Source organism: Cydia pomonella, chromosome 1, assembly GCF_033807575.1.
Source record: "Cydia pomonella isolate Wapato2018A chromosome 1, ilCydPomo1, whole genome shotgun sequence".
Classification (NCBI taxonomy): Eukaryota; Metazoa; Arthropoda; class Insecta; order Lepidoptera; family Tortricidae; genus Cydia; species Cydia pomonella.
This window is the reverse complement of record NC_084703.1, coordinates 18,831,253-18,846,727: the sequence shown is the minus strand read 5'-3', so window position 1 is coordinate 18,846,727 and position 15,475 is coordinate 18,831,253. Positions and strand designations below refer to the sequence as shown.

General features: G+C 37.3%; 1 protein-coding gene across 2 annotated transcripts; it reads left to right on the top strand.

Annotated features, from left to right (window-relative positions):
• Positions 1-200: 200 nt before the first annotated feature.
• LOC133517458 (uncharacterized) lies at positions 201-11,844 on the top strand. 2 transcript variants are annotated; one of them, XM_061850800.1, is made up of 3 exons: positions 201-1,537; positions 10,349-10,525; positions 10,741-11,844. In XM_061850800.1, the coding sequence occupies exons 2-3, from the start codon at positions 10,365-10,367 to the stop codon at positions 11,600-11,602; spliced, it is 1,023 nt and encodes a 340-aa protein (XP_061706784.1). In that variant the 5' UTR covers positions 201-1,537; positions 10,349-10,364; the 3' UTR covers positions 11,603-11,844. The 2 variants fall into 2 exon arrangements, with proteins under 2 accessions (XP_061706784.1, XP_061706777.1); XM_061850793.1 differs by having other exon boundaries at positions 202-508.
• The last annotated feature ends 3,631 nt before the right edge of the window (positions 11,845-15,475 follow it).

Genomic DNA, 15,475 nt, shown 5'->3' with positions numbered 1-15,475 from the left:
ACCTGAAATGACACACACAAAAAACATTACTTTCTGTTTCTCTGTAGATATATCATAAAAAAGATAAATATTTATTATTTTATATTATTTGAATATACCCATTATTGCGATAAATTGCTCATTTGCTATCTATTTTACTAGATTTTGTTATAAAATTCAACATCCCTATTTGTTTTTCGCTCCTAACTGTTATAATAATCAAAAAATCAAAAAAAAATATGCGAAGGGACAAAGCTATGGCCTGGTATAGCAATACCCAGGGATAAAATTGAGGACTACGTTTGTATGGAGAAGTGGTCATCCTCTTTCCTGTTAATTAGTTCATGGGTACGTACGTACCTATTTATTATTTCTCGTGTGTTTTGAGTTTACGATTTGGTGACAGGTACTATGATTTAGGGCAATTATGAACGAGGCTTAACTTGAATCAGAGGTTATGATTATAGCGCGACGTAGTCGATCGGCAGGCACCGCGGCGGCGGGCCGTTTCGCTGGCACATTCACCGAGGTAAAACTTTCTTTATAAAACACTTGCGCCGCTCTCGATATCGCATTTTTTTCCCTTTTAGCAAGCAATGCATGAAACACACGCTCCGCGCTGTGTGTTGACAGCGCCAATTCATTGTAGGAAGACATTAGAAAATTAGAGATGGAACCTGTTAAAACTGTCTTACATTAATTGCACCATTTACTCGTATTAACCTATTTTTTTTCCATTTCAATATTTTAATCTTTAGTACCCAGGAAATTTTGTCGGCTTATTCATTTAAGTCTTTTAATAAAATTTGTCACATATAGTGCAAAACCGACGAAGTCCCCCTGTTCTACAAAGGCACGGAGCACAGACGTAAAATTTTCCGTAGGTAATTATCAGTAACAGGGAAAACAGACTTATCTTTACTTCTTCCGAAACCGATAAATATAGATACCTATATCCATCACAAGAATCTTAGTAGGTATTCGTCCTTCAGCTAAAACTATGTGTAATTTGCAAGTAATAATTTGGTCGTGAAATCGAAGGTAAATGGTTCAACAACATGCGTATCGAGCGGGCCGCGCCGACCGCGCCGACAAAGGTGCCGGCGACGAGCGCTCATTGTCCACGACTATCGGTAATTAACTTTACCGTGCTGCAGTATTTCGACAAAGAAACGTGTTGTTTCCTATTCCATTGTTTGTTTTTTTGTTTATTTTTCCTTATTTTAAAACTTATGGTCTTTAATAGGGTTATTAGATGTTTTATTTGTTTTATATTATTTTCTAGAAATAAAAAAAAACACGCTCCGCACCAGTCTTTCTTCGCATTAATGTTTTAGTTTAGTTAACTTATTTATTTACATTTTGTGTCTGATAGGTACTAAAGTATGTCCTACCTGCGTATTTACTTGCTTGCTCAACTACACCTAAAAACAATTAAAATGAAATACTTTAGATCAAAATGTCCAATATGTCCATAGATATGTATAAAGTTTTAATTGTGTATTTATTTACCTAATTTCTTTTTACTGACGACGAATAGCTGCGCATTTTTTAAAAGGTAAGTCATAATTATAAGTCATAAGTTATTTTAATATTGTTGGGATTAATAGTTGCTAAAATCAAATGCTAACATTTCTATAGCCAAAAAGTTGCCATTGAACCGTCTATCGTATTATTCAACACGTTCCTTATAAAATTGTCTAGCCAACAATTTTAGAAAGAGAGAGCAATATTTTTTTCATGCTAGAACTAATAGTTCCCACAACGATTACCTTCACCTGAGAATCTATAGTGACGGGATCACTTTATCGATGATCTTAAATAAAGCTGTCTACTTAATATTCTAGGTAGGTACAATAATTCCTACTTACCTGAGTAAATTGTCTATCAACAAAAATTGTTATAATTGTAAATATTAGTAGGTAAATTGTGCAATAAGGGCGATATGGCCAAAGTAGTAAACGAGAGCCAAATAAAAACTCGAAGTGTTGCAGGGCAGAGGTTAAAAAAAAACAAACCAAACAGTTATATACCTATCAAGAATGCAATACAAAAAATGTACCGCAACAAATAGACCTGGTTCATAATTATACATTATGTTAACTGAAGTAAGTCAATTTATAGCAATATCTAACTGCTTATATTCAATAGAAAATATATGATATATTTTCTATTGAATATAAGCAGTTAGTTGTGTTGTGTGAAAATATACTTAGGTACTAAAGCAACTTACGTTTAACTATATTTTTTTAAACTAGCCAACGAATTTTGACAGCGATCTACTTCGAATAGATGTTTAGGTATTATAGTAACTGGGAACTGGTCTCAAAAATGTATGCCTGGAATAGTTTTAGACGGAAAAACTAATAGTCTAATACGAAACAGCGATCGAGGTCGTAAGGTTTTTGACTAAGGTCATAATTTTGATATGATTTATAATTTAATTATAAATTGTTAATATTGGTCCGTCATTTCGTTTCTTTTTCACGTAAGGTATAAAGAGACACACAAACAATACTCATCCATCACCATAAATCTATGTACTTATTACCTCACGATTAACTTGTTTTCGTCGATCTGAAGGTATGCAGTAGGCTCAGAAACTACCATATATATAATATTATCGATTATCGACAAGCAAGTCCGCCACAGCACTAACAAGAATGCACCTTGACAGCACTAAGGGAAATGGTTTTTTTAATCACATCACTGTTCACAATATATCATCCCTTCATTTACTCGATGCGTTGTTACATATTCGCGCACCGGGCTTTGTCTACTCTGTGATAGATTTTAGCGCAAAGGGGTCATGAATAGGTGCAGCCGGTGCTCGGGGTCTTTTTATAAATGTGCCATCGATAACCGACTTTCAAGGAATGTCAAAAATGATATCATAGCATAACTTTCATTACGATATGATTTCATCGGATTCGAATCGTGATACAGAATTTCTTAGGTGCGTTTACACGCAGGATCTTTACTGACTAAAGTGTACATGTAGGAATATATAATTAGTAGTATTCTATAATTTCGTAAGTCAATTTTTTTTGGCAAATTGCCTTTTTTAAGTACAAGGTAATAAATCAGTCAACGACTGAATTATTACTAATAGAATCCGATTTAGCGGATACGATGGGGTGTGGTCAGAAACGCATTTTATTTCTTTGAAAGCAAAGGGCATTGCGGGGGTCCAGTCCTTTGTCATGGTAATACAAGGAGCACCCGAAGAGCGGGATGCAGCGTGTGCAATACGGACCGTGTGACCCCCTTTTGTTAGGTCTGACCTACTGACAGGTGATTCAATGGTCAACTTGTTTGACAGGTCTTCATGTATTGTGCGGTTTAGTCAACAAGTGTCATGTTCAAAGCGGAAATAGATTTCCATATTTGTAGGACCATGTGGACCGCTGAAGGCTCTTTTTAATTGGGATTTAGATTCCCAATGAATCAAAACAACAACAGCGTATGGTGCTGCAATTAGTCTATAAAAAATAGCCAAATACCACTGTCATGTAATAACTGCGTAATTTAATTATTGCAGGTAAAACAGACTATTCTAAAATTTATAAAGTACACTGCTTCATAATAAAACGTAAATAAAATTATTCAGTCAGTTATGTATATCGTCTTAAGAGTCCTTATTCCTACAGACGAGCGTATTTTGTAAAATGCTTCCTTTTTCATTCAAGATTACGACGTAACTATTAGTATTTATTCAAAAACTGATAACGTACTTAAATAATCGTTTCCTAAACTAGGGGCTCCAACAGTTCAAATTTTCATTTTCTCTTTTAAACCTCTTTTTTAATGAGGTTTTTTGGGAGTCTTTTCCAAATTTTGCAGTGAGATGTGGCGTTTCGGTTCTCAATTTTGCTATAAACAAGAATCATTTGGTACATGAATGACTACAATTTGATTCAACATATCTCGTACGAGGGGCTGGTTTGATTAACAATCGAAGATTCATTTGAAAAAACTGATAAAATACCTTCCGAGTTTTCTTCATTTTTTTGGCGAAAACAGGGTTTTATTATATTTTATTTCCGCAAATTGTACGCATATTTTGCTTTAAAAATAATATTATAGCAAACTGTAACTTTATGTTAACCTATAAAAAAAAAATCGTAACTATGGGACCTACATTGCCGTAAATTTATATTTTTTTAAAACACGTATAAATCACGCAGCAGCGACGCCCCGCTCTCAGTCCGCGCGGAGCGCGCTTAGAGGACGGACCTGTGCTCGATTGTCGGGCATTCGTTGCGATCGTAATCAGCTACGGAATTCCGAGAAGTGCTATATACTGCGATTAGAAAATCTTAATAAAAGTTCATTTTTTAGACTCGCTTATTGATGGATTTTCAGTGTTACTTTTTTTTTAATACTAAGTCGGTGGCAAACAAGCATACGGCCCGCATATGTACGCCTGCAACTCCAGAGGAGATACATGCGCGTTGCCGACCCTAACCCCCTCCCACCCCTCGTTGAGCTCTGGCAACCTTACTCACCGGCAGGAACACAACACTATGAGTAAGGTCTAGTGTTATTTGGCTGCGATTTTCTGAAAAACGCATTTTCACTTGAAATTACGTTAGGGTTTGCATTATTATTTTTGACCCGGATGAAGTCCAAGTTCTCATGATGGAGTCAGGAGTTGGTCACTAGAACTCCTAATCTACTCATTATAATTCCAACTTGTTTGGGCTCAAAAGATTTGCCCTGACGAACACCATCGATCTAGATGAGGTCCAGGGTCTCATGATGGAGTCAGGAGTTGGTCACTAGAACTCCTAATCTACTCATTATAATTCCATCGTGTTTGGGCTCAACAGAGTTGCCCTGATGAGCACCTTCAATCTAGATGAGGTCCAGGGTCTCATGATGGAGTCAGGAGCTGGTCACCAGAACTCCTAATCTACTCATCATAACTCCATCGTGTTTGGGTTCAATAGAGTTGCCCTGACGAGCACCATCAATCTAGATGAGGTCCAGGGTCTCATGATGGAGTCAGGAGCTGGTCACCAGAACTCCTAATCTACTCATCATAACTCCATCGTGTTTGGGCTCAATAGATTTGCCCTGATGAACACCATCGATCTAGATGAGGCCCAGGGTCTCATGATGGAGTCAGGAGTTGGTCACCAGAACTCCTAAACTACTCATCATAACCTCATCGTGTTCGGGCTAAATAGATTTGCCCTGACGAGCATCATCAATCTAGATAAAGTCCAGGGTCTCATGATGGAGTCAGGAGTTGGTCACTAGAACTCCTAATCTACTCATTATAATTCCAACGTGTTTGGGCTCAAAAGATTTGCCCTGATGAGCACCATCGATCTAGATGAGGTCCAGGGTCTCATGATGGAGTCAGGAGTTGGTCACCAGAACTCCTACTCTACTCATCATAACTCCATCGTGTTTGGGCTCAATAGAGTTGCCCTGACGAGCACCTTCAATCTAGATGAGGTCCAGGGTCTCATGATGGAGTCAGGAGCTGGTCACCAGAACTCCTAATCTACTCATCATAACTCCATCGTGTTTGGGTTCAATAGAGTTGCCCTGACGAGCACCATCAATCTAGATGAGGTCCAGGGTCTCATGATGGAGTCAGGAGCTGGTTACCAGAACTCCTAATCTACTCATCATAACTCCATCGTGTTTGGGCTCAATAGATTTGCCCTGATGAACACCATCGATCTAAATGAGGCCCAGGGTCTCATGATGGAGTCAGGAGTTGGTCACCAGAACTCCTAATCTACTCATCATAACCTCATCGTGTTCGGGCTCAATAGATTTGCCCTGACGAGCATCATCAATCTAGATAAAGTCCAGGGTCTCATGATGGAGTCAGGAGTTGGTCACTAGAACTCCTAATCTACTCATTATAATTCCAACTTGTTTGGGCTCAAAAGATTTGCCCTGATGAGCACCATCGATCTAGATGAGGTCCAGGGTCTCATGATGGAGTCAGGAGTTGGTCACCAGAACTCCTAATCTACTCATCATAACTCCATCGTGTTTGGGCTCAATAGATTTGCCCTGATGAACAACATCGATCTAGATGAGGTCCAGGGTCTCATGATGGAGTCAGGAGTTGGTCATCAGAACTCCTAAACTACTCATCATAACCTCATCGTGTTTGGGCTTAATAGATTTGCCCTGACGAGCATCATCAATCTAGATAAAGTCCAGGGTCTCATGATGGAGTCAGGAGTTGGTCACTAGAACTCCTAATCTACTCATTATAATTCCAACGTGTTTGGGCTCAAAAGATTTGCCCTGACGAGCACCATCGATCTAGATGAGGTCCAGGGTCTCATGATGGAGTCAGGAGTTGGTCACCAGAACTCCTAATCTACTCATCATAACTCCATGGTGTATGGGCTCAATAGAGTTGCCCTGACGAGCACCATCAATCTAGATCAGGTCCAGGGTCTCATGATGGACTCAGGAGTTGATCACCAGAACTCCTAGTCTATTCATCATAACTCCATCGTGTTTGGGCTCAAAAGATTTGCCCTGACGAGTACCATCGATCTAGATTAAGTCGAGGGTCTCATGATGGACTCAGTAGTTGGTCACCAGAACTCCTAATCTATTCATCATAATGGTAATTTGATGGTGCTCGTCGGAGTAAATCTATTGAGCCCAAACACGATGGAGTTATGATAAATAGATTACGAGTTCTGGTGACCAACTCCTGACTCCATCATGAGACCCTGGACTTCATCTAGATCGATGGTACTCGTCAGGGCAAATCTTTTGAGCCCAAACACGATGGAATTATAATGAGTAGATTAGGAGTTCTAGTGACCAACTCCTGACTCCATCATGAGACCCTGAACATCATCTAGATTGTTGGTGCTCGTGAGGGCAAATCTATTGAGCCCAAACACGATGGAGTTATGATGAGTAGATTAGGAATTATGGTGACCAACTCCTGACTCCATCATGAGACCCTGCACTTCATCTAGATCGATGGTACTCGTCAGGGCAAATCTTTTGAGCCCAAACACGATGGAATTATAATGAGTAGATTAGGAGTTCTGGTGACCAACTCCTGACTCCATCATGAGACCCTGGACTTCATTTAGATCGATGGTACTCATCAGGGCAAATCTATTGAGCTCGAATACGATGGAATTATAATGAGTAGATTAGGAGTTCTAGTGACCTACTCCTGACTCCATCATGAGACCCTGGACTTCATCTAGATTGATGGTGCTCATCAGGGTAAATTTATTGAGCCCAAACTCGATGGAGTTATGATGAGTAGATTAGGAGTTCTGGGGAGTTCTGGTGACCAACTCCTGACTCCGTCATGAGACCCTGGACCTCATCTAGATCGATGGTGTTCGTCAGGGCAAATCTTTTGAGCCCAAGCACGATGGAATTATAATGAGTAGATTAGGAGTTCTGGTGACCAACTCCGGACTCCATCATAAGAACCTGGATGGACTTCATTCGGGTCAAAAATAATAATACAAACCCTAACGTGATTTCAAATAACACTGAAACTCTATAGCACTAATGTGCGCAAACGACTGGCATCTTGACTACGCAGCATGGGTGCGTAGCCACCATGCCAATCGATACGACAACGAAACACTATCTGTCTCTCTCTCGTACTAATATGCACAAACGATTGGCATCTTGGCTGGGCAGCATGGGTGCGTAGCCAACATGCCAAACGTTTACGATACGACAAGGAAACACTATCTGTCTCTCTATCGCACTAATATGCGCGATCGATTGGCTTCTTGGCTAGGTATCATGGGTGCGTAGCCAACATGCCAATCGTTTACGATACGACAACGAAACACTACTCTCTCTCTATCGCACTAATATACGCAAACGATTGGTATTTTGGCTAGGCACTAAGCAAGTGTGTGGCCAACATGCCAATCGTTTACGATACGACAACGAAACACTATCTGTCTCTCTATCGCACTAATATACTTTATTTATACCTGCAGTCATTTAGTAACTTCTTCATTTTCCATTGGTGTGAAAGAGACAGAATAAAGAGCAAGGGTTATAGTACACTCTGTAGTCTGTACACTTAGTAGTAGTGTACATTAAAAAAAAACTACTGTGCATATACAATAAAATAAAGAGTGCCCATATGATATCATATGACACTAAAATTAATGTTGCTTGAAATTATATTGAAAACTATCAAGATTATTCTAGTCTGCATTGAAACGCGCGTCGCGTTGCCGGCGCTCGCGTACCGAGCGCCAACGCCATCTATCGAGCGTTATTTCGTGAAATCGGAGAACGCTCCAAGGATTAAGGGCTCTTAAATACATATATAAAAAAAAGGTTTGTTTGCATTGAACCAGTAGGTATACAATTTCCAAAGTAATTTATCTCCATGTACCTAAGTAGGTCTATTCTAACTACCAACCTCTAATAAGGATTTCATTGTTTTTACAACTTTGGTGGCAATAAGCTACTTATATAAGAATACAATTTATTCGTTGGCTAGAAATTCAAAGTTCTTATTGTTCTTAACAATTATTTTTCATGCTCACAAGCCAGAGATATCTTTTAAAGAGCGTAATCTATTAATACCTACTTATATTGACGCCAGGCTATTGTGTAAGTTCCAAAGTCCTTCTTCAAAAGTTGTAAGCGTTTAGAAAAGTCATCTTTGTGAGAGAAGGCTTGTAAATACGATTACGGACTTCAGACTAAAAGTTACATTTAAAACAAACTGTAGTGATTTAATTATTCCGCGATTATGAACTCTAATTATCATATAATAAATATTAATGTAAAAACATCTCACATAGACATGCATGCTTTCAAAATAATGAATTTGTATACAAATGTAGCCATATCTTTTGTATTTGTGTAGCTATGTACGTCAAACCAGCTTTCTTACTATTATTATAAAGTGCAGATTGCAACGTCTGCACCTCCTCATTTTAGCCATGAGATCCAAGTTAATCATAGCCTGGGTATCGAGATATCGTGACCTCTAAAATGTACACGGTAAGGTATAGAGTGGCGTGCCCGTTCCGGGATAATAATAATGCATTTTTTGTCCCTGAGATGCCCGTGTGCGATGCACCGACGCGTCTCTGTGTGTCTCTAGCATTCGTCTAGCAGCTGTGCCTATTATTTTGAAGTTGTGTGCGGGTATTGTATAGAGCGACTATGTGAACTTGATACATTTCGGCGTAAAAGATGGAAAAAATTCACGCAATAGATGAAGACATAATGTTCGCGTGACGAGGTGATATTCGTAGCTGATTTAAAAACAGCGCCTCACGAATACGTATCACCAACCCAACTCCCGCCACCGCGGCGTTTAATTGTGTCAACCGTGATAATTAGGGTACTATAAATAAACAGTAAATTAAGCAGTAATGTGAGCTAATTCAAATATTACATTGTATTCAATAATACAAAGGTTATTTTTACTACTTCAGATTCAACTTGTATTTTCCTTTACGGACCAGCTTTTGCACCCGACTTTAGCGTCAAAGGTATTACGTTATAAACTAGCTATTCGCTGTTTAATTCAAATCAGTTCAATTTTATCGTTACCCTTTTGTGCATGACAAAAACTTAAGATATCTACTTAATTTTACTTAATTGCAAGTACATTTTGCAGGCGTAAAACGTTCTGAGTCTGTAAGATATCAAAACTGTTCGTAGAAGTACCTACACTTAGTTTTTTGCATCGTTGGCGAAGCTCTTCCCAAGACCATGTGGACCGCTACGTTGCCAGTTTAAATACACCATCCTGCCGGCATTGTAGTTCCTTTATCAATACTTTCTAAAAAAATCCTCGTGTTGTGCCGTCCTTTTCTAATCTAACAAAACCGTAAGAATGTGAGAAGGACGGTTATTGAGAAACATCTTTAAGTACAATTGTTTTCCAAATGAATAGATTTAAAACAATGCCGTGGACTTAGAAGTGTTTCGCAGAGTCGCTTATCGGAATTTTGGACTTGTTGCATTAAGTTCAACGCTTAATACAATAAGAACGTCTACTTTTTAACAAAACATTTAATCTCCCCAAGGCAATTAGACTACTTAGTTATTTAAAATACACCACGTGCCATGATCTTTATCACGACTCGCGGAGCAGTGCCTTGTTTAGCTAAATCCAAAATAATGGAATCAAATCACGACATGGGAATTAATTCAAATAGTCCCGTACCACTGGCTTTCTATTTAAAGTTTATAGTTGAAATACATACAACATACGAGTACAGATAAAAATCCGTACTACATTATTATGATAAACGCTAATATAATCGGTAGGTACGAGTATTAATAGTTTTACGGCGCACGTAAGCTTAATAATTAATAGAAGGTTTATAACTTTATACACATAAGACAATAATTTCAGTTGCAGAGTGACCGCTATGAATTGCGCTAAGCTTCGTCTCCACGAGAGACTAAAGCCTAGGGCTCGCCCAGGAAGAGTCGCAGCTTCGGGGCCCGATCGTCCGCGACGGATCTGCCAGAAGCGCCTGGTCAACCCCGCGCACGAAGAGGACCCGCGGTGGACAGACGTGCTCGATAGGTAACATCGGGGCATTCCTTTATTTTCATGATGAGCAAAGTAGGTAGCTTCAAGCATGACGGATTTTCACTGGACCACCCGAAGAGTTTTCAAATTAATTAATATAGTATTATTATTACTTATTAACTGAGAAATGCTACTTCCGCTACGAACGAATGCGAGACTTGTGGACCGCAGTCAGCTATCTGCTTTGTAATTTAATGTCGTTGTTACAGATTCTATTGCAATCCAAGTACCGATGCTGCTGAAAGTACTGTTGATAACATTCACAGGCAACCGGATGAAGATTTATTTCTCTCCGTTCAAAACATTAAATTTGATGGCGATATTAATGAAACAAAACGACCTAAAACTTGTTTCAAATATAAATCAATTAAAGATGGTCAAAAGCATCGAATGTTTGTAAAACAGGTTGTCGAAGAAAAAGAAGAGTACATCGAAGACTGTGCGTCGTTACTTACTTGCTATTACTTCGATGACTACATCAAGTACATACTTAATCCTGAACAAAATGCATCTTCATCTGACAAATCTAGCACTTTATATTGCGCGAATAATAATATCAGGCAAAATAAATTACTACAATTTAAATCAAAACAAGGCACCGATGTTAAAAAATGCAATCAAATTAATAACAACCTTCCAATTAAATGTACCGCCAAGGATATAAAGGAACTAAAACAAGGGCTGCCTGACCTAGCGTTAGAGGATACAAAGGTGGAATATCACAAGTCAGGGAAGCGCAAATGTCTCACGATATCGCGAACTCAGAGCCCTGAGACCGTGCAGGTGATCCGCGTGGACGTGGTGTGCCACCCGCGGGCCGCGCCCGGTGACATGCCCGCGCCTGATGGCTCCAAACAAACCCACTTCGACAACGAAGGTTCATTTCACCCTAAACTTATAACCAATATGAAAACAAGCCATTTCTCTAATAAATATCTGCTAACGAACACGACAAAAACTCTAGATGCAAATGTCTCAGGGGGAGCCAAAGTTACTCTACTTTGTAAAACATTTAGACTCTCGAGCAGGACTAAACCCAACAACGAGAAAGCTTTTATTAAGAATAAATAATACTTACTTAAAAATAAAATGTAAATAAAATCTTCCAGATGTAGCAATGTAATGAGTTTTAGCTTTACTACTAGGTATTAAATGATAAAATATTTTTTCGATGAGATTAGATGATCTTTGAAATATTAAATTATTTGTAGATGATATCTCCAATTATCCATTACAGTAATAAGAATAAATAAATATATTTTAAAGCTGTAGGTATCATACAAATCCAATAAACCACTTATCATACTACCCTCAATTGTATTTCTTACTCAAATATATGAATAAAACTAAGAATTAATAGTTTTATTTTATTTTGTTAAGATAATTAAGTATTTTTAGACTCTAAGATAACACAAACGCATCCTATTACCTAAAAAATGGTTTTGGTTCAATCTTCGCAAATAAATAAGAATATTTGACAAAAAATCTGTCAGTGCCACAACATTGTGAACTAAATTTTTTAATGTAGATACCTGTCGAGAAAAATCTTGGCAAGCGACCCTCTGGCGCCATCGTAACTAATGGCTCTCAAACTTTTGTTCATTTAACTATTTATTTATTACGATGCCAGTTTTGGGGGGATTTAGTGTATTCGACTAACTTCATATCTGTTACATATTGAACTAAACTAAAATATTCTAAAACCCCCCTTATTTACATGAACAAGCAGTATTTGTTATATTTAGATCAAGTATAATTTCTATTCTGTTTTTCATTTGTTAAGTATAATGTATGTAAATTTAACTAAATATTTGAAACAAACACCATTTTTTGGCACATGTTAACATAAAGTTAAAATACATACTGTAACAAAATTATATAAATTTATTTGTTATACGTTCTAAAATAAAGCTTGGAATACGGAATGGTCAAAATATACAGCAACTAGTATTCATAATGACAGTTAGTCCTTTATACCTTTTTAGTATAAGTTTAGAATCCTGAGATTCCTGAGCTTAGAACCTAAACAATAATTCTGGTATTCATAAACGCATTATAAGGCTGAATTAGCTATGAATCGTTTGTCTTTTTCTGTCATTTCGACTTATTTATTTGTAAGAAAGGTATAACACATAATTTAACTAATTCGTAAAATGTAAGGGAGTTAGTAAGTAAGAAAATATTATTTTCATCACACTTGCTAGAAAAAAATCTTCTTTCATGCAGCTGTACTGAAGGACAGCCTATATTGTTCCCGTGGGAGTTATGGATTGTAAAAAAAACCTGTAACTTTTTTTAAATTTTGTTTCTAATTCATACGAATTTAGGTATATATGAGATTTACGGTTAAAATATTAACGTTTATAATTTAGTGTTTTTGTTTTCAGTTAAAAATACTTAATTTGATTAATTTAATAGCCGTTTAAAATAATTCTACACAATTTTCAATTGTGGCTGAACGTCGGATAGGTCTGTGCCTTCGATGCGTAAACTGTCAAAATATGACAAATATGGCGGAGAAATGTTTGAAATGTCACCGTATTTAAGAATTGTTTCGATGAAAATTTAGTTTTTTATTCGCAAGAGGCCTAGTGGGTAGTGTGACCCTGCCTATGAAGCCGATGGTCTCGGGTTCAAAATTCAAATCCTGGTAAGGGCATTTATTAGTGTGATGAGCACGGGATATTTATTCCTGTATTGAGTATTTATAAATACTTAAATAGAAAACACCCATGTTTAAAATAATAATAACTATGTTATGGTAAAAGGCGATTTCCCTAGTTAGAACAAAAAAATATATTTATATGTTATATATATCGTTGTCTAAGTACCCTCAACACAAGCTTTATTGAGCTTACTGTGGGACTTAGTCAATCTGTGTAATAATAAATAAATAAAAATAAAAATAAAAATAAAAATTATTTATTCTCAGACAATTAATATAGTCCATATTTGTTAGTATCAACTTACAACCTATGTTATGTTACCTTCTGCACAATAAATTACAGAAATTAAATTAGGTAACTAGATTGCTGGTTATCTTGGCCGATTTACCGAACTGCACGTTTGTGAACATGCAGTTCGATAAATCGTCCCAAAATACCGGAATCTAACCGCTCGGCTATCATTTTCAGGATCCCGTTGGTGCTCCCGCGTATACGGTGTACCACTGATGCATTCTTTTTTCGCATAATAGCATAAAAATCATCTACATGTGCGTCCGCAAACATGCCAGAAGCACTACAGTATCGCGGTAATAATGTCCTATTATATTTATTTATTTATAAGTGTGATGAAAAACATTGTAACTCCGGGGTAAGAATATTGTTACTCGAGTCTTTAATTCACCCCAGCCTGCGGCTGTCGTGAATATATTGACTCTCGTACAGTATTTCACTTACCCTCCTCATTGCACAATGTACAATTTATTTCAGATCCATACATCTATTCGGAAAAGGGCTTTTACTTCCCTGCTAGGACGGATCAACGTGGCACTTTTCGGTTTTAGCGAGTATTTTTTTACTTATTCTCATTGTAATTTTTAGCTAAAATAATATTTTGGATTATTCCCTTATAGGAAGTGTGAAAAGCAGTATGTGTCACACGGTAGCAAAATTATTCCCACCTTGGGCGTTAACAATTGAATCCCTCACTACGCTCAGGATTTTATTGTAGAATCCCTCGCTATGCTCGGGATTCAATTATAGGATCCTTCTGTGCTTTCAGCAATCAATGTACGTCCACGCCGTAAAATGTCATTTTGCTCCCTTGTGACTTCTGAGACAATTTACTATTAGAGTCAGACCAAGATAAGTTGGCAGCGGTTTTGATAGCCCAGGCTGTGCAAGTATTGAGTAAACGTCATAATTTCATATAAGTTTGACGTTTAAAATAAGACTTGCACTGTCTGGGCTGTTAAAATAGCTGCCAACTTATCATGGTCTGACTCTAATATGGCCGCGGTTTGTATAACTTTGAGAACCATATCATTCTTTAAAAAAATTGTAGATTCTTAAGCAATAAATTCGTGGGTCTTCTGAAATTAAGCGCGTAGTTAAGTTAATAAATAGAAAACTTTCGTAGTTTAGTTAGTTTCTATTTCAATTATCTTTCTATTAAAATAGAGTAACTTAATGAATGAGCGTTTAAAACATATGTAATTCGTACTCAACAGGTTTTAAAGTTAAAGCACGTTTGTTTCTAGACACTTTAGAGAAATCGTAAAAAAGTAATATGTAACAGGTATGAATTTGCATAATAAAACGGTGAATTTTGATATTATTTCGTGTAAAGGATGACTTGCCGCATGGGGCCGGGCAAAAGATTTCGACGCTTCGTTTTCTATGGAAAGCGCCATGTGATCACCGATCAGCCGTGATAGAAAATGACGTGTCGGACGCCTCGGGCCGGGCTAGCGTGAATTTATAATGATATAGCCGAGGGATTTGACAAGCACAACTTTAAACAGAAGTACATTTTCAGGGTTATTGTGGTAAATTTTTTCTTTCGAATTTCCTGGCTTTACTCATCCCCTCTTAATGTTTTTCTTCATTTGCTCTTAAAATTGACTTTTGTTTAAAACTTTGCTAGTATCGTCGCTCAGTTATTTGATACTAAAATTATACTGCTATTAGCAGTGTTGGCCGAAACGTTAATTCAATTGACCATTAACCATTACAAATTGAACCGTAAACTGTAACCGTCCGTTACGGTTACGGTTCAATTTGTAATGGTTAATGGTCAATTGCAATTAACGTTCGGTCAACATTGGCTATTAGACATAATTTCGTATTATTTTTCTACCAAGATAACTTTAAATTAAAAAGGTTATGGTTAAAATTTGCCCTTGCAAATATTATCTAGTTTCCGTGTGATTTTTTCCTGGCACTGGCCCTTGATTAATACGGTAACAATTCAATATAATTAAGAAATAAAATTTTGCGT